Here is a 23,628-nt window from a genome sequence, read left to right as displayed (position 1 = left end):
AGAAGATTGCAAAATACACTCAAATAAGATTTTCCAAGTTACAAGAATTATTCACTTCAGGTAATTTTATTCTTTATAGCCTCTACATATTTGAATTTTTACTTGATAAATTCATAACAATGTATAAGTAATAAAAAACAACAAAAGCAACACAAATCAAAGCCAGCAAACAGTTGGTCCCCAAAGAATAAAGCAAGCAATCAGTTCAATAAACACACTTGATTTATTTTGTATAAAAAGGGTTAAGTTTACAACTAAACTTTTATAAAAAGTTTAGCATGATTAAGTACATCATTACACTTTTTGCAGAAATGTATATTTCTGCCACTATACAAGAAAACTCTAATTAAAGAGTTCACAAGGTTTCACTCATATATATATATTTATATATAAATATATACACAGCATTCAGTCCTAGGTTTGTGTCAAAAAGGTAATTTCTGACCACAGACTTTCCTAAAAAACTGAACACTGGATCCTTCTGGTACTCACGCTCCACCTTTGGAAAAAAAGGCAAAGTCTGCTTTAAAATGGGCAACTCCTTGTGAGATTTTTGTTTCGCTCCCCACGTTGGGAATAGTATATAAAGGAAGCCTTCCAACTAGGGAAAGGGTATTTAAGAGTCTCTTCATAAATAACTAGGTTCAGTCCAAGTTGAAAAATGGGGTGGGGATAAAGATCAATCTTGATTTTTTCTTCTTTATTCATTTTAAAAGGTCCTTTTACTTGAACGTGGATTTCCCCCTCCAGATACAGCTGAAAAATAAATTCAGCACCTCAAAAAAAAAAAAAAAATCCTGTAGACATTTTCTTGTGCAAAAGAAAAAAAAAAAAAATCTCATCAGTGGAACACCTGCAAGAGATTGAAAAGAGGCATATTTAGGAGAATGCTAACAGGGCAGAGATCCGGACAGACTGGCGCCAGAGAGGAAGCCACAGTTTGAACATTTAACCAAACACTCAGAGATTGGGCAAACCCTGGCGTCCAGATGCAACACATACACGCTCACACACTTGCTCTCAAGAGCACAAATTGAACATAAAAATAACATACACTCCAGGGAAAGGCTAGAAAGAGGATTCTCAGTCCAATCTTTATTTAGATCTCTGTAAACGCAGTGTTCAGAGGCGCCAGTCTGCCTCTTAGAGCAATTATTTGATTAAAAGCAGTCACTTATTTAACTGATAGCGCAGACAATCCCACATCACAGAATTCAAGGAATTGTGCCAAGATTCCCAACTTAATCAGTCACTTTGGCCCAGGAGGTTAAGGCTCCAAGAACAGATAAGAATTTGCATTAAGCAGCGAGCAGGATCAGAGGAGCCTGTGCTGCTGGGTGAACCTTAGCGACACACACACACTTAGGACCTCAAGACTCACTTATTACTCTCATTTCTTACTGATTACAAAGGCATTTCCTAATCAACTTTTAAGACCTATTTTTAGCACTTGCCATCACACCTCGCATTCCTCGGGGAAGCAGTTTTTACCCGAAGTTTAGGAAAAAGGCGCACTGCACTCACCGTTTGATTTAGCCACAAAGTGCTTTGCTGTCGTTTGACATGAGCTCTGAAGGGAACTCGGACGCCTGCGAGAGAACAAGAGCAGGGTAAGGGCGAGGTGGCCGAGCACTCCCAGGGAGGCGGGAGCGGATTGTCCCGGCTCCTGCTGCGCTTCCCCCGTGGCACGTCCGGGTCCAGCCCCGCGGCAGGAGAGGGAGCGCACGGCGGGCGCTGTCACCGCCGGCCGCGCTGGCCACAGCGCCAGCGCCGCCCGAAATCCCCGATCCGGGTCAGCGGCGAGCCGGGGCGCGGGGGAGGCACTTACCTGTAGCGAGAGGATGCTGATGTCTGTGTTGAGCGTAGTCAGAGGAGTCCTGGACGAAGGGTTCTGCCCGGGTCTCTGGTGGTGCAGGCTGACGATGCTGGGGTGCGAGTCCAAGGCGATCTGCAGGTCCAGGATGTAATCGATGACGTGCTGCAAGATTTCCATCTTGCTCACTTTCTTGTTCTGCGGGATGCTGGGCACCAGCTCCTTCAGCTTGGAGTAGCAGTCGTTCATATTGTACAGCAGGCTCATGGGGTCATCCACAGGGGTCTTGCTTCGGGAGATGCCTAGGTTGTGCTCCGAGAGGCCGGTTTTCCTGACGGACCGCACCGGGCTGAAGGCTTTCATGCTGGCAGGCGGACGGAGAGCGCGATTCGGGCGGGCTGGAGCGTGCGGAATGCTGCGCTGCCGCTCTGGCGCTGCCGGAGCTCGCACTGAGGGCCGGTGCTGCGAGGCCGCTCTTATATGGCGGCCGCCGCCGGGCCCGGCCCGCGCTCGCTGCTATTGGCGGCCGCCGGCACGTCCATCACAGCGGGGCGCCCTCACTGGTGGGGCCTTCCGCCCGGGCAGCCAATGGCGGCGGGGGGCGTGGCCGCGCGCACAGCTGAGGGAGTAAATAGTGCCCGGAGCCGCGCGGGCCCGCGCAGGGCTGGGGGCGGCAGCGCCGCGTTCCTGCCCGGCCCCCCCGGCATCGCTGCGGCCCCCGGGCATCCCTCCGTGCCCCTTCGCCTTCCCTGCCCTCCGCCGCACCCTGGTCTCTGCACGGGCTCGTACTCCAGGAGTGCGGTGCTGGATGCGCAGGACCCCCTGCAGCGAGGGGTGGCGAGGGCTGAGCTTTCCACAGGTCACAGTGAACTGGAGCATCCCGGTGTTTGCATGTCCCCGCTTAGCACACGGCAGTGAAAGTCAATGGCCCGGTTTGCAGTCAGCGCTGTAGGCTGTGGCTGTAAGCAGGAATGAAATAAATCAAGATTAAAGCTAAAATAAGCCTATAAACCCCACTGCAACTTTCTGTCCTGGCGAGGACGGGACATTAAGCACCCCACCAGCCAGGCAGGCGTCGCTCCTAGCGCCCTGCTTCCTGAGAACAGGGCTACTTCAGATGATGCTATTAATTGGAGATCATTAAGCAAATCTGCATATTGGAAGTGCATTTACATGTATTACCCTTGAAAGGCTGCTCATCTGCGCCCTATCAGTGCTCGTGACACAGTACTGCCATTAATTATGCATAGATTGTTTCTGGTGACAAATGCAAATGCTTACTACACGCTGTACTTTTAGCAGCTTTTGGTTGCAGCCAATGAGACATCTTCCAGAAACGTGCCAGAGGAAAAACTTTTCGGGGTTTTTCTGTATTGTTTTGTTGAGCAAGAGAAGTGACTGATTTTTTTTTTTAAGTTTAGTTCCATTGTGTTTTCATATATTTTGCTTGTGCTACAGGCTGTGTAACAAGCGGACAGAGCTTCCACCTTCCATTCCACACACTACCTAAGGAAAGTTCAACTTATAAAAGCGTGAACGTACACACACAACTAATAGAAATGAAATTCTGCACAAATCGCAGCAATTCTCTAATTGTAAAACCACACAGATGCTTAAAGCGCGTTAGTGTTCAGTGCAAACAAAACCGTAGTAAACGCATACATCCATAAAATCAGTGAGGATTGTGCTGCCAATCATAAATATTAAAAGCAGACAAATACTGGATTTATCTACGCGGTTGTTGCATAGCTACACGAAGGGGGTCGGGACTGTGTGAGAGGAACATTACGGACACTTGGAAACAAAGCTGGGAAGAGCCACATCAGTTTTTTTTCCAATTAACGTGGCATTCCTGAGCTGGTGGTTGGGTATTCTTTTAACAGGGCACTTTGGTGACTGTCACACCAGGGTGTTTGCCCCGGGGCTGTTCTGCAGGGTGAACTGGAGGCGGTGCCGAGGCTGACAGGAACACAATTCAACACGTTTTGAAACACGAAGGGTGAAAGTGAATCTCGACATTCAATCTGATAGGAAGATAAGTACGCTGTTCAAGTGCAGTTACAAAGAGTAAATAATAATAAAAAACACCCTGTCAATTAACGACTCACTTAAAATCACGACTTAAGGCGACTTCAGCCTTTATATCTCTAAGATACCAATTGGTGGTGGTACTTGACCTGCGGCCACAGGTTTTGGTCCTGCAATATGCTTGAGTTTCTGTCTAATGAAGACACCAGTGGAAGAAATGTTGAGTGGTTTTGGTATAATAATAGCCAATGTTACTATGCTCATACTTCTCCCATCACTGTTTGTCGTTCTTGGACAGCGGAGCAGTACCGGCCGGCCGGGCGCTGCAGAGCACCCCGTATTACTGCTTTCGGTTTTCCACACCAAGGGCTTAGCACGCTTTTTGGAACACCAGGAAGTTGTGTGGAGAGGCTAACCTGGCTATTTGCTCTGTCATCAAATGACTGTCATGTGCGCGGAGAGCCCGCGAGCAGCCAGGCTGCGCTTCCCCTAAGAGAGCGGCTGAAGTGGCTTTCCCTAACATTTCATTCCCTCAATTCTGCCGTTTTAGCACTGAAAGCTTTGGCAGCGGCTCGCTAGCTTTGGGAGCTCCTGCCCTCTGACACGGGCCCCACGAGCGGTGTCGCAGCCGCGGCGGTCCCGCTGCCCGGGGGGGGCTGCGGGGCGGGGGGAGCCCGAAACCAACGGGGGGTAGAGCTGCGAGCTGCTCCTTGGGGGCTTTTCCAGGACCCGTCCCAGGCAGCTCCGAGTGCCTCGGCAGCCGTGCGTCCGCCTCTTAGTTTTCAGCCGCGACTTTTACAGCCTGTTCCCAGCCCCGAAACGCCACCGCCGCCGCCGCATACATCTGGGAGGAACCGCCGCCACTCGAAGCCACGCACAAAGCGCCGCTTTCGCCTCCGCGCCCCCGGGATCACAAACGCGGGGCTGTGCTCCGCGGGCGCGCTGCTCCCCCGCCCCCGCCCGGCGCCGGCCCGCGGCGCGCTGGGTGCGCGGAGCGGCGGCGGGAGCGCGGCCGCCCCGGGGGCGCCGTCCCCCCCCGCGCCCCCGCGCCCCGCCCCGCGCCCGGGGCCGGCCCGGACTGCGCGGCGCCAGCCCCGTGACATCAGCCCCTCGCCGCCGCCCCCCCCGCCCGCGCCGCCCGGGCCCGGCGGCGCCGCTCAGGCGGCTGCCATGGCGACCGGGGCTGCGCCCGCGGCGGCGGCCCGGCCCCGCTTCCCCCTCCCGGGCGCACCTGCAGCGGGGGCCGCCGCCGGACGCCCCGCCATGCCGCGGGGGGAGGATGAGGGAATGTGGGAAGGCGGGGGGGCGCCCGCAGAAAGGAGAGAGGAAAGAGTAAAACGGGGAAAATCGGGGATGGACGAGGGGGAAAAGGTGCTGGCGCCGCTCGGCCACCAGCACGGCTGCCCTGCGGGGCCGGGTTGCCGCGACCCGGGCGGGAAGGAGCGGGCCGCGCTTCCCGGGCTGCGGTGTAGGGAAGAGAGTGGGGGGTTCGGTCCTGCCGCACCCCTTCCCCCTCTCTCCCCCTCAAAAAGTGTATTTTCATGGGTTTTTTTGAAGGCTGCCTGTTCTTTCTCCTCTGAAGGTCTTCTCAGCGCAGCCTCAGGGTCACAGAGTCCCCCCCCGGCCAGGCTGTCCCCGGTGCGTGTGCGGGGCGAGGGGCTCCGAGCAGAGCCTGCGGGGCTGCGCTGCCGCCCCCCTCGGGGACCGGCGCGTTCCTCCGCGGCCCTGTCCCCTGCCTCTAATGAAATCTATCTAAAACATCCACTAATAATGTAAATAGCTTTAATTGCCGAGTATTTAAGCCATCAAACCAGACTACAAAAAAAAAAAATTCTGTTAAAATTGGCCCGGTTCCAAGTCATTGACACCATCCAGCCTGTCCAAGCGGGGTGTCCAAATATGTTTTGATACAGGAGTTTTCAATGTACCAGGTAAAACATCTCGCTAAACTCGGCCGCTTTTAACTACCCGCTCCCTTTTGTTTGCCTCACGTTTCCAATTCATTCAAAGAAAAGTTGTAGAAGTTTGGGGCTTGGCTTTTTTTTTCTTTCTTTCTTTTGAGCGGGAGAGAGAGTAATGCATGCAAAATATTTAGTTACAACTTCTGCGAAAGGCACCGATCTGTAACAGCATTTCTACTTTCACAAAGGATTTTCCTGTTACTTTTGTTCCGGTCACAAAATTAAAAAAAAAAGAGGCGAAAGAAGAAGAAGGAAAAAAAAAAACTTGGGGGAGAGATAAGGTCTGGAAAACAATCTGGAATTGCCAGGCTGTTGGTGGGAGCTCTGCGGGGCTGGCGTCAGGAAGTCTGCGCCGCCTTCTATTACTGTTGATCCAGCTTTGTGCAGCTGCACTCAGTACAATTAGCTTGTAGAAACAATCCTGCTGTAGGCAGGCTCTTCCCTTCAAAGTGCTTTTCTATACTGATCCCCTCACATCATGATGCTGGAAATCAAGTCACAAGCCGACCACTGTTTGGCCAACATCATCTGTGGGAATTCATTAACCTCCATCCCAGAGATGCAACAAGAGATTGTTTGTCCAGAACTAAACTTACAGCTTAATATGATGTAGCCCATACAGGAAAAAAACCTGTGTCCTCATTTTTTTCCCCCTTTTTTGTCTTTATTTTTCCTTTTTTTTCCCCTTTCTTTTTTTTTTTTTCTGTCCATAACAAGAAACACATTGTGCAGCTTTTTCTTCTTCTTCTTCTTTTTTTTTTTTTTTTTTTCTTCAGGGCGTGGGGAATGTAGCTGAAACCAGGCATGAGCCGGCTCCTGCTAAAACTTTGCCATCAAACTGTTTTTTGGTTCATCGGGCTGCAGTTTCCATAGAAGCAACTTATCCCCGCGATCATCTTGTCGGGTGCACTTCGCAAGCTCATTTCCCGTCTGAGTTTGCTCCGCTGCTCTCGGATGCTGCAGCTGACACATTTCCTCCCCGTGCACTTTGCACCCACCTCATCCTTGCCCAGATGCTCGGGGCTGATTGTGCCTAAAAGGGGGTTTCAGCACACTCCGCAGCTGCCTTGGGGGAAGGGACTTTTTTTTTTTTTTTTTTTTTTTTTTTTTTTTTTTTTTAAATTTTCCTTCTACTTCTCCCTATTTCCCACCAAGCCGAGCAGCCTTCCCCGTGCCCCCGGCCCCAAAGCTGCAGACCCAGCTGACAGGGGCGCGGCTGCGGCCACTGTCCCACGCCTCGCGCGTGTCGTGCGTGCGCTGCCGTGTGCGACAGCAGTCGGTGTCACCCGGCCCCGTTCCCGGCCCCGTTCCCGTTCCCGTTCCCGTCCGGCGGAGCGCGGCTGCCGCGCGTGGGACAGCGCTGTGTGCCCCGGCCGGGGAGCGGGGCCCCGGCGCACCCCGGCTGCGTGGGCAGTCCCGGAGCGGCAGCAGCAGGGTGACATCTCCCTGCTCCCACAGCGGTCTGGGCACAGCTGTGCTGTTGGGAGCGGGATCCCGCTGCCCCTGGCACGGCTCTTCGCGTCCCGCCCCGCCGGCAGCGGCTCTCGGGCAGCAGGGCTGGCAGCACAGATCCCTCGCCTCCAGATCCTTCACTGGGCACGAGAATGCCCTGCCCACCGTTTCCACCCATCCCCCTCTGAAACCCTCCGGGTGCTGCTTCAAGGAACGTATGGATACACCTCTGAGACCCCTTTCCAGACTCCATTCTCTTCTGGGCCGTATTTGTAAATGCCACAGATCTGCCAACTTTTAAGATCTCTTTTCTCCTTTCCTCATTGAGCTTTTGAATAATGTTGCTTTCGCCGAGCATCATTCCCTTCATCCCCGCTTTTAAGCATCCCTCATCTGCTGCTGTTAATCCCAAACCGTTTGTTGTTGGTATGCTTTGGAAGTATTTTGGCAAAACATAAATGTTTTTTCATCCTTTTGAGATATCTCCATTTTAACTAGAAGTGTTGGACTATAGGAAGTGCAGGCCTTAGTTTGGATTCTCTTTTGACATGTGTATCATTTTATTATCATATTCCTAAACTGCTGCTGGGCAGAAAAATGACTTTTACTCAAACTGTGTTTTCCAGCACCACCCTGCATAGATGGGTGTTTCTATGTGAATTGCATGGTTTTGCTGCAACATTTATATCAAATCCAAATTCAGATGCTTTAGTTTTAATGTTTATTTCTGTTTTGTAGGATTTCTCTTTTTTGTAAGTAGGACCTGTGCCCTGAAGGCTTTGCTACATAAACTGCTATCTGCAAAGGGCTATTGCTTACCTGATTCTACTTGAAGAAAATTGCTGTGAAGTCTTTCTGAGAGCAGCATCTCTCTGGCATAGTAAGTTCGACTGATATAAGGTGTATAATCCATGTATTAACTCTTATGTTTTTATTCAAAGCCAAATACATTTCTTTTTAAAAATCTTTAGCTATTTTATTAATGCGACATCTATGTTTTAATTAAGTTACATGTTGTCCTCTTTAAATGCTTATAGTCAACTATTTAGGTGGCTCTCTAATTTAGCATGGTTGTGCTAAAATCTGGGATCAAGCAAGTTCACTTATTAGTGCATGGCTTATGTAGCAGATGGTTTTCATCTAATGTAGCTTTTCTACCTTTAAATTAATGTAGGTCTAAAACGTTGCAGATTTTGCACTCCCCACCAATTCTCTGGAAAATCTATACAGGATAGAAAAGGGAGAAGGGGCCAGGCAAGAGATCACTGACAGTACCTCACATGCAATAAACCAAGGAGTTAAAAATGGATTTATTCTTTTGTTAATTATCTGGCTGGCAGGTCCAGCTCCCCTCAGTCTCCCACTTTGGCCCAATTTTGATCTTTAGGTCCAGGCCTGTGGGAATAAGATTGCGAAACACTTGGCTTAATTTTGCTGAAAAAAAAGGAGGGATTGGGAATTGGCTTGGTGGGGGAAGATTTTGCAAATCTGTTCCAGTTATGGTTTTAAGCACATACACCCCGCTCCATTCCCCAAACTGTAAAATTATGATATTTTCAAGCATAAACATGTTTATGTAGTATGCTCTGTGTGTTTTGTTTTTCCTCAATAATAATAAAGTTTCATGAACATAGAGGAGAAATTGAGTCAGTACTGCAACTGGCATCTAATTGTTGGTCAATCTGGCCTTCAGGAAGAATACTTCAGTTCCATGGTGGAAAGCTTTGTAATATTAAGCAGGCAGTACTAAGTTAACATTTCCAAAGCAATTGCTATAGGTTATGTCAACACAGGACCCACAGCATTCTCAGTCCTTTCTAACTAATGTAGAGAAAAAAAATTTTGCATGGTCAGGAAGGCCTAATTTCACTCAAGGTTTGGGTACTGGAAGTAGTTTAGCAGTTTAACAAAATATGTGCACTGCATCCCAAATGCACGTGCACCCTCATGAGTCCTGTTGAACCACGTGAGTTCTAGTGAAGTTTCCTAGGCTGTTATAAAACTTCGCTTCTTTATTGGCCCAGAATGAGCATTATCTAGGTTAAGCTGACTTTCTTAGTGACTGTCGCCTGCAGAAACCCACCTGGGACACACAAAATAGGTATGTGTCTGAATCTCTGGAGAGGCCTGGTCCAGGAGCTGTGTGCAGGATCATGGTTAAATGCACACTGACAGCATGGAGCTTAGCACAAGGTGCAGCAGCTGGAGCTGCTGGAAAGTTCAGGGGCAAAGAAGGAAAAGAACTGCTGCTTTCTCATAAGCAATTTTTCTCATGAGAGCACTTGTCCTGGAAGTGAGTGATGCAGATTCAATGTTCTCCTCATCAGAGGTGATATAAACTCCCTCCTGCTTGCAAAGCAACCCTAACGACCAGAGATAAGGCTAAGGTGGAGGACACCCACCCATCCTGTTCAAGCTTGCCACAGTAAAGAAGCAGATGCAAATTTCAGAGGGCCAGAGGCATTATAAACAAGAGGGAGCCTAACACTGTAGCTCAGGGGTAAAGGCATCTCCTGGATGGCAAGAAGCCTGAAGTCTGGGCCTGCTGGCCTGGCAGACTCACCCATTCTTGAGGGTGAGGTTCATCTCACCTTATCTTTGCTATTTAGAGGTTTTATGTCTCATCTCTCTGTAGTCAGTGGGAAGAGAGAACAAGAGACACCTGCAGAGAGTGATTCATTCTGTGCCCATCTGACACCTCTCTCAGGATGGAGTGAATCTTCTCGCTGGGGGCCCTTGCTCGCCATCAGTTCTCAGCAGGAGCCAGACAACCAATTTCAGCCAGAAGCCTGACTTAGAGATGCCAAGCAAGGTGGATTCCACTGGGGATGACTAATTTTTCTGATTCATCATACCCGAATTTAGTCTTAAAAATTTGGGTATGTAGTCAAAGTTAGATGAGTTCTGTCTCTGTATCATGGTCATTCCTTCCATTGGAAGGCTGGACATGGATAGCTAGGGTGAAATGTCTTGGGATGAAGTATTGCTGAGCCTGTAGAGCCTAAAGGCCGTGTGGCCACGTGTGGCAGGTGTCTGAAATGTAAGTGTGGAACTATTGCATGTCATTTGGTGCACTTCTTTCGTGGATGGTCTGACTTGAAGCACTATACACTGCTTCTAAGGAAGGAGCTCGATGTGTAAAATATGCATAAAAATTGTTTGAAGATATTACAAGGCTACAATTTGGATTTTCAGCTAGCTGAAAGGCTCCATATTTAAATCAAAGAAAGTGAAGTACTATGGAAAATGGACTAAGTGTATACTGCATCTTATGCACTTGAATACTCAGAAAAATCTGTCTCTTAACTTCTAGAATGGAGGTCTAAAAACTGGAAGTTGGATATCTTTAAAAATATCACCTTTAATACTAGCTCCGAAGAGATTAGCCTGTAATTTTCAGCTTCAAAAAGCTATAGTTTTCAAATTTTTGATAATGTGGAATAGTGCTGTGGTGTACTGCAGCATAAATCCCAACTATGTACTTAATTGTTTCATCAGAGATCAGCAAAAGGTCACCCAGCTTTCTTATCAGATTACTGGAGTGCAAGTGTTTTCTGTGCTGGTCTGAGTTTGGTGCACACATATTCTTTGCAAATGGATGATTCCAGGGAAAGACAATTTTAGTTAAAGGTCACCAAAGGCTTATTGTACAGTCATTTTGCAAATTTTAAATTGTAGAAACAATTGTGGAAAGTAAGTGTCCAGTTTGGCAAAATTACAGTAATATGTTCTCCTGATGAGTTTTTAGCTACAAATACAACTGGAAATGATGCCACCACATTGTTCATGTCAATCACTCCATAAAGCTGAATGCCTTCAACTATTCCAAAACACATGGTTGAGAAACCCTTCTACTTCTTTTATCAAAATACGGAGGATATATATTTAAATTTGCCAACATAAAAATTATTTGGAAAGGACTAAAATTATTTAAGGCCTCGAGCTATTGTTTATAGCAGAGACAAGAGATGTTAAAATATTAAAAGGATGCACAAACTTCTTGAAACACTTTGAGCCAGAACAAAAGAGCTCATTTATACCTAGCTGAGCATCTCAGCTGTTCTCCATTGAACAATCAGAATTTGGACTTTTAGCAGTTTCTTTTTTCCTGCCTTATCACTCTGCTTGTTTTCACTTCATTAGTGATAGCTTTGTGTTCCTGATTCCCTTTCACAGGTCTCTTGGCTCCGGAGATGGGATTCACCTCACTTGATTTATGGCATGTGCCTGGTTGATGTCTGCATCTAAGCCTGTCTTTAAAGACTCAGTTTACAGACAATTGAGAAAATCGTTGCTTCTGTCATGACTTATTTCTACCTAATACAGTAGTCTAAAAGCCTAACTCTATCCTTGATACTGTCTTGATTTCTGAGTCCAGCTGTCATTAGCCCAGACAGCTAGACACCCTGGCCTTGATGTAGATGTCCCATGTCAGGGTTGGTTTTCACTCTTTCTTGACAATTGCCCTTTTTTTATTATTATTATTTTATTTTTTTTTGTGTGTGTGTGGATGTGTGTATGTGACTTGACATGTTTGACAGTGTTAAGAAGAATGAGCAGTGGCTAATAGACTTCGATCAAGAAGCTTTTCTGACTGTGGTTTGGAGGAGTGCTGGGGTTTTACAGTCCACAGTGTGTGGACTAGAACCTCTGGTCTAGATGCTCACAGTTGTGAGTTTTGTGCATTTCTGCCTGTTGTTAGCTGTGCAAGCTACACCAGCAGGGCTGCATATTCCTTTGTGGCATAGATGGGACCTACATGGGGAGGGAGGTTGTCTCTGTGGAAGCCTCACCTCAGCTGTTGTAGAAGGTACCCAAAGAAGGAAGATGCTCCTTAAAACAGCTGAATTATGTCCTGGAGGACTTAATCCATGTCTCTGCCACAAAGTTTTTTTATATGAGCTAATGGACAAGTCGCTTAGAGAAGACCTGTGTCAGGAGACTGTTTATCACATGGGAAGCCCTTAATCCAATGGGAATTGTCCTTAAAGATCTAAATTATGATGAAAACACCACTCGAAGTAACAGGTCCCATCGATCACAAGTTTGGCAGCCAGAACTAGAGTTAGTAGCCAGTACATTTTCTGACCAGCTGCTTCACATATTACCATTGGTTTAAAGATAACAGTTTGTTTTTTTTTCTTTCTTGTAAAGGAAATATCTCTTTTGAGGGTAGTACACAATATAGTCTAATAAATCTGGGAAAAGATTCTGGGGTGGCAGAAGTAATAATTGTAATAATGAGCATTCTGGTGTCCTTTCCAGTTTTTCAGGGCCCATAGATTCCACCTTCTGCTCTCCAGCTGAGAAATCACAAGGTGGTGCAGTGACAGTAGGGTGACTACCAGAAACCAGAGAAAGTACCAGTCACAGCTGGATGAGGACTTGGAGCAGGAATAAGGAAGTCTAAGGATTAAAGGGGAATGGGAGAATCCAAGTTTCAGATTTCTTCATCAGTTTAGATTTCTTTCATTTGAAATGTCAAGCTAAAATAAGCAACACTATCCAGAAAGTGAATGCTTCTGAAAAAGTTTCTTGTATTTCTGTCTCCTGTTAGGACAACTTGTGAAGTCACTGTGGTCGTTTTAGCCCTAGTTAAATCAGTTTTCTAGGTTATGGGAGACATAGGGTCTGGGTTGATCCAGTGAGGTTCTTATAATTCTCAGATAAGAAACATTCCAGAAATGGTCATTTGGGATATTCACCTGGTACAATGGAAATTCTAAATTGCAGTCTGAACTGGAAAGAATGGGTTTTGACAGACATTGTAAGCATCACACCACTTCTCTGAGAATTTCCTGAGAAAATGTTAAGGAGAATATCGTGGTTTTCTTCTTAAGCATGATTGTATTTCTCTTTATGTGAGCTTCTGCTTTGTCTTCAGAAGTGTTTTTATAGATTCTATTAAGGAAAAAATGTCATGGGAAAGATTTTGGTAATTTTTTTATTGACTGGGATTTTTTTTTCTGTAATGCAGATGCTCCTTTTTAAAAGCTGATAAAGGCATAGCTATTTGGGGACATGATACTCTCGGCTCTGTACTGAGAGCAGCAACACACCTTGCAGAATTGTTTTAAGGAGCAGTCTGGAGTGTGCCAATTTTTCTCTTTTCTGCTATTTTGGTAGTGTTTTGTGGAGTGAAGCACATGTATATAAGCTGCAAATGTACATTCCTGTATAGAATAAGCAGGCTGTCTGTGTGAATCAGCTGTTATGGGGGTGGCTGTGGGTAAGACATGAAACAGGCACTGGAAACTCCTTTGATGGAGACTCAGTAGTCTTCATGCTTTACACCTATGGGGCCTGATGCAAATCCAGTGAGACTCAGGAAGACTCTCCCTGTCAGGTCACAGCTTTGGATTCAACTTCAGGTGTGTTTGTGAATGTGTATGAGGCATGTGGCTGGTTCTTGGCTAGTGTAACAGGTGCCTGTGAGAGCAGAGAGGGAATTTGTTTCATTGCTCCGGGTTGGCAAGTGAATTTTATCTAAAGCTTGTCACTTGCACATAGCCAGCCTGCTCACGTTCTAAATAGATTCTGCCCTCAGATTGTAAAGAACAAGATAATAACATTATGTTATGTACTTGAGAGCTAAATTATTTTAAAAGTCTGAAATTAGCAGATGAGGAGGAATTTATTTGCCAAATACATTTCAGAAGCAGCTTGGGAAACCTGTCAGAGCCCATCTTTAAGTGCTTAACTAGTGGCTGTTCAACTTAATAGCTCTGAAGTGTGCTTGCAGTATGAGGGAGACCAAAACATAATCCCAGAACGCATGAGATTTCTTCCAAACAACAAAAAATGCCATCAGTTCACAAACCAGATTGTTAAAGAGGAAAACCTGCATCTACAACCACTAACTTCACCTAACATTCTCTGTGCTCCAGGCAAAAAAAACCCCTTGGTCTTTTCTTGGACTCTTTATCCACTCTTTCCAGCTCCAGTAACTTATTGCATAGTTGAACATGACCTTTGCTCTGTTAGTGATGCTGGCCTGCACCACACCTTTATCCTTTTACCGCACAGATATCTTCACATTTTCCTGTGTCCTGTCCTCCATGTGTGGAACAAAGGTCTGGAAAACTCTTTCCAGCCACTCACTTCCAGATCACTCCTTAAGATGCACTCCACCCCTCATGTCTGTGGGGCTTTGCTGACAGTAGCTGGGCAGAGTGGAAGTTCGGCTGTTCAGCTGTTTTCTAGGCAGCCTGTGTGCAAACATGTTCATGTTATTCCTACTGTGGATCTGCTGTCATCCCTTTCCTGCTGGGGATGACAAGGCCATGATGCCATTTTAGTAACCATCAGCTGAGCAGCTCCTGGCTCTGCTGGCTGGTACCTTTCCTCTCCTTCACTCCCAACTGTCCCAGTTTGCTTTTAGCCATCGTGCTGCTTCCATCCGTCCTGGCTCTTGCACATCTGAAAATTCAGCTCTTGTGCCTGGCTGAGGGACTAAGGCAGAGTCCACCCTTCCAGGCTTTGTTAGCACATCTTGGCTGTAAGCATTGAAGATCTCTTTTGGGGAGGTGACTTTCTTGCATATGAAGCCACAGATCTTATTTATTCAGAGGGGCAGAAAGTCTTCCCTCCTAGCTGATATTACTTGCCCAACTCCATATGGAAGGGGAAGGCATCCTAGCTAATCAGAGCTTCAGACAGGCAATTCTTCAAATTGTTTTGGGATTTTTAATTAATATTGTAGGCTCCAGCATCGTGTGACAGAGAGCCAGTATCAGTCATCTGACAATAGCATTCTCCATCTATCAATAATGAGGGAATTCCTCTTGTAAGCTCCAGAAGCTTCTGTAACGGGTGAGATTGCTGTTTGCAAAGCATCCTGCAACATTCAGCCTTGCAGGTCTGCTGGTTTTTAAATTATATAAACAAAACCCTGTAAAATCTGCATAGCCCAAAGACAGTGACTTCTGTTTATACTGTCCAGATCACAGATGCTGAGCATGAATGCATGAGCAGTCCTTTTGTATGGTGTTTGACACTTTCTGCGGCTGTCTGCACTGTTTTTTAATATACAGAATCCCTGATTCTCCACTGCCTTGCACCCTGTCTATTCATTCTCACCCCTGTGAAGTGAGGGTAAAACACTATCAAAACAAAATGGTACCATTTTGCATGTTTTCCACTCAGTTTGTTCAGGTGTAAATAACGACAGAAAGAACAGGGCAGAGCAGAACCTGACCCGCAGTCTGTCTCTCAGTGCGTCAGGGGTCTTGAAGTGGGGGGATGACAGAACAAACACAAGCTGTTACCTTGCCATTTTTGCTAATGTTTTAAAACCAGGCAGCTTGTGAGGATGACAGATGCAAAAGTCAGGCAGTACTTCGTTCCTGTAGTCCTCACGTGATGTGTTCCCCTAGAGCAATAGAAGTGTTACCTGTGGTGTGGATGGGTGCTAATGATAGCTGCTTTGGGAGCAGGGCTGTCAGTGACAGTCATCTTTCTGAGTTGCTCAGCTGCTCCACTTAATACTGGAGAAAGAAAAATCCTTTGTACTTTCTGCTCTTTGCTGCATTACCTTGGCTTTTATAAACATTTGTAAATGAAGAGTGAGCTCCTCAACCTGTGGTAAGCCTGCTGCTTTGTCTCCTGGGCCCTGGACGTGACCAACACTCACATCTTTTTAACTTTTTAAAATATTTTTGTCATTATAATGAAAGAAAACTGTACTCATCCTAACTGACTTTTCATCATCCTCTAATACTGCCTTTACACAGCTCTGCAAATAAACACCCACACCTTCTTCCAAAAAAGGGTATCTCTTCTCCCTTCCTGTCTTTCTTTTTGCACAAATCCCAGTGCTGACACCTTCCCTGCTTTCCTGAACAACACATTCGACCATCCTAGACCATTCTGTTTTTACCAGGGCACAGAATTTAAGTATATTTATAATTTTTTCATAAGATATTGTTATTATCCCTTGTGATATGACGTACTTCACCATGAATGCAGGAAAAATAATGTGGCATTGCACAAAAAAAAATCCACCCTCTCTTAAAAAAATACCCAAATAATAATAAAAAAAAAATAGATAAATACTGGCAAGATCTGAATTCAACGAATGTTGCATGGGCTGTTGTAGTAGGTAGGAATAATGAGCAAAAGTTAGAGTCTCTTTGAAACCAGAACAGTAAATATTTTTGCTTATCTTCAGTTGAAATCTCAGCCTTACCATTGCATTAGCATTTCCACTCATTTTTAGAAACAGAGTGAATTTTCATGACTCATTTGAGTGCTCTTTAACTATTTGTATGCAAATGTGACTCAAACTTTCTCACAGTCACATGCTTCACCCTCCTGTTGGAGTTCATGCATAAATGAGTGGTGGTGTTCCTTTTCCTTATAAACCTTACCTTTCCTAGACAGTCTTGTGCCTTTCTCACATTTGTGATAGCATTTGAAGAAACACTTGTTCCTATAACTTCAGAGTTGCTTTAAAATTGAAAGACTCAAAAAGAGAAATAAAAAACCATTCTGTATCAAAAGCATTTTGTTAAAATGTTGTGTTCTCACATTTAAATTATGAGAGGTTAGGAAAACAGTGCATGTTTACTTCTAACTTTCAGAAAAAATATGCAAGTTCTGGCTTGAGAACAAGCATGAGAAAGTTCAGCTGGAAGGTAATGCATCCATTGATGTATGCAGAGACTTAGAATGAAATTGCCATCACAACCACAGCTAGAATGAACACAGCTGAGGAATAAATGCATATTGGCTAAAATAAATACAAAGTGTAATGCCAGATGTGGACAATGCAGAATGCAGAAAAGCAGTAAACTGAGTAAACATCAGATTAAGGATTAAGGATTAGTCTTAATTGTGAGGAGTCAATTCCAATGAGAAATAGAACTGGGGAGCTTTTTTGCCCAAAACCAGTTGAGCTATGTTTCTAACTAGAAGAGAAGCTGCCTAATCTGTCACTGCTTTCCCGTTTGAGGCTGATCAGCAGCAACCTGCTGCATAAAACAGTTCAAAGGCTGCCTTTATTTCAGAGTATCTGCAACAAGGTTGTAGGCTTTTGCTGTAGCCCAGCAAATTTGGTTTGCTGTTTTTGTCTGCTTTTCCAGAACTCACCTTTCTGTTCTCCATAAACATCCATAAGACCTTCTGTAGCAACATCCCTTGCACTGCAATCACACAGGATGTCTCCTGTCAGTGGTAGGAAGTATGTTTTTATATTTCTGTCTCTCACAACCATTACCTGCCACTTTTGTTTGCATTGACCAACAGCTCCCTGATAATTGTTGCCTCTACATTTAATCCATCACAAACCACAGAAGACCCTTGAAATTAAGATTGCAGATGATTTGTGGGATTATAATCCACAGATACGTAAATCAATAAAGAAATCTAGTTCAACTAGAGTTGAACTAAAGACCACCCATACTTCCCAAACTAAAAATCAAACACTAAAGCAGTAAGATATTTTCACTGCTTACTTCTGCATTTATCTTCTAGGTGTCTTTTTTGGCCCCCCATAAGAGCAAGAACAGTTCAGATAAGCATTAGGGCACAGAAAAAGAACACATCCATAAAATAAGATACTCATTAACAGTAAATTTCAGCATCCAGATTCCTTGCTGGTATGCCAAGAAAATCAAGATGAAGGACTGGCAGGAATTTCAGGCTGTATATATTCTTCTGTAATATCTTTTAAGATGAGGTGGGAGAAAATGTGCTTAGTTGTTTGTAAGACTCTTTAAAAAGAAGCAAAGTTTGCTTTGAAGTTCACAAACTTGCCAATATTTTAGCTCAGGGCTGTTATATTGAACTGCTTGTTAAGTGCAGCAGGAACAATCTGTTGCACTATTAATTTAAGAGATCTATATACCTTCACTACTAATGATGCTGGCATTAAGAAAAGAGGAAGTGCATCCTTCATAAGACATGATCCTGCAGTCAACTTCACATTGGCAGGTTATGCATCAGTCTGGAACTTGCAGCCAGACCAAGTACCAAGTTCCTACTTTCTTTTCTTTACAGCTTGTTTACAGCTTTTGCAACTTGCTTAATTTAGAAACTTTAGGTGATCACCAAGTGATCATTGAGTTCAGTCGGAGGTGTGTCAGCAAGACATTTGAGTTCATTTGCGTTTAGCTTATTTAGCCACATTAACTGCAGCCATAGCAGAGCACAGGTACCTGTGGAGGGCTGCTTACTAATGGCAGAAACAGAAAAACAGACAAAAGATTTCAATTAGCAAAGCATCTGAGAACCTGCAGGGTGTTTCACAGCACTGGAACACGTGCACAGTTGGGTATGCATTGGCCTCCATCCTTGTGCTGGATGTGCAGGTCACCCCAGAAAGTCATAGCATAGCAAAAAACCCACAATTATATAAGGTGGAAATTAGCTCTGGAAGAAAATAAACTGTTTCAGTGTCTATCTGTTGGTGTCAGTTTTTAAGTTCATGGTCAGTGACTGCTGAGCCATGGAACTGACTCAGAGGCAGACATAGTTTGAGACTCTGGTTTGACACTCCCTGGAGATTGATCTTACTGATTAGATGCTCATTGACTACAACTGGTGTCATTTGAGGTGACAAGAAGATGAAAGCAGGCTCTCCTCAGTGGTGCCAACAAGAAGGCAATGGGCAGAAACAGATGTACAGGAAATTCCCCCTGAACATGAGGAAGAACAATCTTCCTGTGCAAGTGACTGGAACAGGTTGCCCAGAGAGGCTGTGGAGTCTCCCTCACTGGAGATATTCAAGAACTATCTGGACACAAATCTGTCCAATGTGCTCTAGGATGACCCTGCAGGAGCAGGGAGGTTGGAACAGATGACCCACTGTGGTGCCTTCCAACCTGACCCATTGTGGTGTGTCTCATCTGGAATTCCAAAAATCCTACTTCTGAACGAGCAACTCTGCAAGACTCCATTTTATCAGAACAGAGTTGAATGCTGTGAGCTATGGAGAAAAAAAAAAATCAATGTTTTTATCATGTTGTGGTCCTAAACTTACACATGTGATTAATATAATGTTTTACATTCTGTAAATTGGCTGTCTATACTTTGGAAAATTTTGAGGACTGAAGACTCTGAAACATCTTTCCTCATTCCTCCACTGGAAACAGGAGCATAGTTTCCTTCATATTCTAGGCTTTTGTGCCTCAAAACCCAGATACTTCTAGCTGGGTAAATCTGTAGTCTCTCTAGGTGACTTGTCCTTGCATCCACTGGCTGTGTATTTCTTTCTTACTCCTCAGTTTAAGAGGCAGATCCTTGCTCAGCTGAGCTAGTTTCTGTCCTGCCTTTCTTGATTTCCTGCACGCTGGGATTGAGAGCTCTAATATTATGAGAAAAATGGCCTTAAAGAGCTGACAGTTCTGTTTAGCCCCTGTGTCATTCACCAATTCCTTAAGCAACTGGAAGTTCACTCTTGCAAACTTCAGGGTCTTGACTTTGCTCCTCACCAGGCTAGAGCATGGTCACCACAGCTCAGGCTGCTTCCAATCTTAATTCCTTTTGTGAGCTCATCCACATTGGTGAGCACCAGGTCCAGTAATGTCTCACCTGTGGTTGCCTTGTCTAACACCTGGACCAGGAAGTTGTGTTCTACACCTTGCAGGAGTCTCCTGCACTGCTTGCAGCCAGCTGTATTGCTTTCCCAGCAGATGGCCAGGTGGTTAAAATCACCCACCAGGATGAGAACTTGCAAGTGTGATGGTTCCTGTATGTGAAGCAAAAAAGTCTCATCAACAGATTTCACTTGATCAGATGGCCCAGAGTAGACCCCCATCACCAGGTCCTGTCCTAGATTTTTACCCACAAGCTCTCAACCTGTTCATGGCTGTTACTCAATGGCAGCTCTTCACAATCTATCCCCTCCTTAACATTGGGTGCAAACGCTCTGGCCCCCCTTCCCAGGCTGTCTCTTCTGAAAGGGCCTCGGTTGCCATTCTTCAGTCAAACATGACAAACATCCCACCGTGCTTCTGTGATAGCAATTAGTTTGTCGTTTTCTAATTGCAGCGTGGTTTCCAACTCATCCTGCTTGTTACCCATGCTGCATGCATCAGTGTAACCGGGCTGTTGATCTCTTCATCTTTTGGGAGGAGCCCTCTCCAATTCCTTTGAGATGATTTGTAGGTGTTTCCCTGCTTTAAGCCTGTTGTTTCCTGGTTCCTTACTGACACTTGGTAGAGCATCTCCTTCCCCACTGAATCTAGTTTAAAGCCCTGACTACTAAGCCCCAGCTTGCTCCCCAAAACACTCTTGCCCCACCTGAGCAGGTGTGCCCCATCTGCTGTTGCAGATGCCCAGTCCCAGATCACAGAACCCAAAGTGCTGAGCGTGGCACCAATCTTATGGCCAGTTCTTCATCCTATGCACTTGTTTCACTTTGCCTGGGTCTCAGTGCCCTACTGGGAGGATAAAAGAGAACACTACCTGTGCCCCAGATCCTTTCAATGTCTTTCAGAGGGACATGAAGTTCCTTCTGATATTTTGGAGTCTGTCGCAGCTTCAATTGATCCTGCATGAATCCTCAGCTTTTGCCAGGTTCTTTGTGCCATCCCAAATGTGGGCCCCTGGGTTGGCAGCAAACCTCTGTGTTAAGGCAGCCTCTCTTCTGAGTGGCTAGCAAAGCTCTTCTTCATGTTGGAGATTTTTTTCCAGCTCATTAGTGTAACTGGAATTAACTGATTACCTTGCTGCGTCAAATCCCTGAGTAGATGTGAAGTAGATGCTGTTTCATCTAGGATGGGATGCACTGAACAAGGCTGCAAAGGATTCTGCCTTCCTTTACAAACTCCTGTGGTTCTTAATCCAACAAAATTATGTTTTCTTTTGCTTTCATTTATTGCAGATCTAATAAATGTAATTGAGGAGGAAAGGGAATTATTTTCCTGTTTCATGTAGTGTCACTGAATCAAACAGCTTGTACTCATACAGAAGTTGCAGTGGAAAACACTGTTATAGGCATGCGAGAAGGAGCTAGAATACAGATTTTCACCTGCAATAATTGGCTGAGGAGACAGATTTACCTCTTTAGTTCCTCCTTATCTTCTGGCAGTTAGAGCAATGGAGACCAGGGCCGAGCAGCACTGACCAAGGAGTGAACACCATTCTGACCAGGTGCAAGTGTCCCATTTCAAACCAGCAGTCTTTTCCCTCCATCACCATTACCTTTGGCATACTTCTCCACAGGTTTATAGCTAAGTAGCAGACAAGGAGATACTACATCAAAATCGCAGAATATTGGGTGTAGTCATTTTGTAAATACATTGTGTGAGCTGTTCAGAGAGATGGTTGTTTGCATACTGGGTTAAAAGACTTCCAAGCACAATTGCATTGTTCTTCATAGTAGCCTGTAGGAAAAAGTAAGTGGGGGAGATGCATAATACCTAATAGAGAAACAATCCTTTTGCAAATATTGTGGAGGCAATTGCAACACAATGCCATACATCCATGCCCCCAGGCTACTTTGAAAGAGCTATTTGTGAATAAAGAGGTCTAAAGCCACTGAATAGTTAAAAAGCTCTTTCCAAGAAAGGATGAGATCAATTGTCAGTAGGTGTCCAAACATAGAGAATGGCCAACTTCTTTAGCATTTGTCCTCAGAGACAGAGCAAGTGCATCTTCCTCACCAGCACTGGGGATTTTGTGTCCCCTCCCCCTGCCCTCCACTGCTCTCCAAGAGGTCAGTCAACACCTCAGCTCTCTGCTATGCAGGACAGCTTGGCTTTAACCAGCTTGGAAACTCTGCTGCCTGGAAAGGAGGAGACATACAGTGCTGTGGAGACAGCGTGTGTGACTTCTTCAGGATAGTGATAACATTTGCTCTTAATAACTGCCAAAGGGAAGCAGAAAACCTTGGTAGAAACCATTCTTTTGGTGTGTGAGGCTGCTACAGCAGGGTTTACTTACCAGGACTTGAAACTCGCCTGGGCGTTGCTCTCAGTTCCACATTTTTCCTTGCAGCAGTTGTTGCATCAAATCCCAGTATCACTTCCCAAGAGGGAGTCCTGTCTGAATTTGGAGGGACCAGAGGGGCCTGTAGGTAGAGTGGTATTTGTCTTTGCTCTATATGCCCTGCATCAGCAGTTAGCATTGTGGTAGGTGCTAGAAACTTTAGTTAACTTGAAAGCCAAAGAATGAACAAATGGAGTGGGCTGACTCTGACTCAGCAGCTGGTTTTCATGGATAGGTAAAACAAATTTATTGTGTAAAGGGTATTCTTTTGCATAATCTAGTATAGAAGTTCCATATGTTTTACTTGTGCAGTATTTCTTTGCAGATGTTATTTATTCTTGATTTCTTTCTATTTTTATACAAGCAGCAAGTTTTTTTCTCCAATTGCCAGAATTATTTTAAGGATGTTGGTCATGTCTATCAAGTGCTTCTTTATTCTTCTTGGGACTGTTGGCATTTATCCCAGGTCGGGCTTGGATGCACCCTGGGTAATGTTTCTGAGTAACTGTGCTGGTGGAGCTGTCACTGTACTTAGAGCTCTCCAGCCCTCTGGAATTACAAGTATAGAAGGAATATCTTCAGACTTGGACCCTTGTATTCTTAAACATCACAGACTTAAAGATATCAGGACTAAAGGCATGTTTGTTTGGCTAATCCCACTAAAAATGAGTTAATTCACACATAAGGAACATATGTGTTCTATCAGTATTTTTTGTTGCTCCTTTTCTGACTTAATATCATACATTTCAAGAATCATGATGGTGCACCTCACTGCAGTAAGTAAAGACAAGGATACTTTTCCCCAGGAACTAACCCAGCACTGATGCTGTCAGTGACTATATGTGTTCTCTGATATCCAGTTGGAGCCCCTCCATAAAACAACCATTAATTGTCACTCACTGATAAAGTGTGTCTTTTGATACTGGAGCTACTATAAAATTTTTGTGTCAGATGAAAGTAAGACATCTCTCAGTTTCTGCTTCAAAGCAGTTCCTTGTTCTCTATGACTTGGTCTTATACCCTATCTACCTTTAGATGCTTTACTTTGAATAGCAGATCTCTGGTTGATGCCAGGTTTGACAGAGTGTGGCAGTCATTGTTTCAGTAGAATGAACACTGAGCTCCAGGATCTGGGTGGTGGCTGAATGACATTCACAAGATGTAAAAAAGAACTTTGCAATGACACTAGTTGGGTCAAACCAGTGTCCAGCTGCCCAAGTGCTGTGTCTCTGAAAGCAGAAACAGGAAATGTTATTTAGGGAGACCATACTAGCCTGATCACTTTCTGCAATTCATTCTTCTTCACTTCTTTCCCACATCTGGAGCAGTTGTGTTAGGGATGTTACACTGTAGCCCTGCTTAGCCCTTTCAGCATCTGCCTATGGACTCATGGTCCATCAAGTTATCCCATTTTTAATGATCCTACGCCTGTAGTTTCCCTCC

General features: G+C 45.2%; 1 protein-coding gene and 1 long non-coding RNA gene across 3 annotated transcripts in view; one reads left to right on the top strand and one right to left on the bottom strand.

Annotated features, from left to right (window-relative positions):
• Positions 1 to 50: 50 nt before the first annotated feature.
• On the bottom strand, positions 51 to 2,261 carry ID2 (inhibitor of DNA binding 2). Its single transcript, XM_014895008.2, has 3 exons — positions 1,829 to 2,261; positions 1,525 to 1,589; positions 51 to 853 (listed from the first exon to the last, which is right to left on the bottom strand). Exons 1-2 carry the CDS (start codon positions 2,174 to 2,176, stop codon positions 1,533 to 1,535), a joined length of 405 nt encoding a protein of 134 aa, XP_014750494.1. The 5' UTR covers positions 2,177 to 2,261; the 3' UTR covers positions 51 to 853; positions 1,525 to 1,532.
• Positions 2,262 to 7,232: 4,971 nt separating this feature from the next.
• LOC106865131 (uncharacterized) overlaps positions 7,233 to 23,628 on the top strand; it is a 224,275-nt gene continuing 207,879 nt past the window's right edge. Inside the window, exons 1-2 of one of the 2 annotated variants that reach the window (XR_015802728.1) lie at positions 7,233 to 7,469; positions 7,993 to 8,134. This is a non-coding gene — a long non-coding RNA (uncharacterized LOC106865131). Of the gene's footprint in view, positions 8,135 to 23,628 lie in introns of both variants that reach the window. The other variant, XR_015802729.1, reaches the window with a different exon arrangement.

This window comes from Sturnus vulgaris, chromosome 3, assembly GCF_052056855.1.
Source record: "Sturnus vulgaris isolate bStuVul1 chromosome 3, bStuVul1.hap1, whole genome shotgun sequence".
Lineage (NCBI taxonomy): Eukaryota > Metazoa > Chordata > Aves > Passeriformes > Sturnidae > Sturnus > Sturnus vulgaris.
Note: the sequence above shows the minus strand (reverse complement) of the source record. Positions and strands in the feature narration are given on the sequence as shown.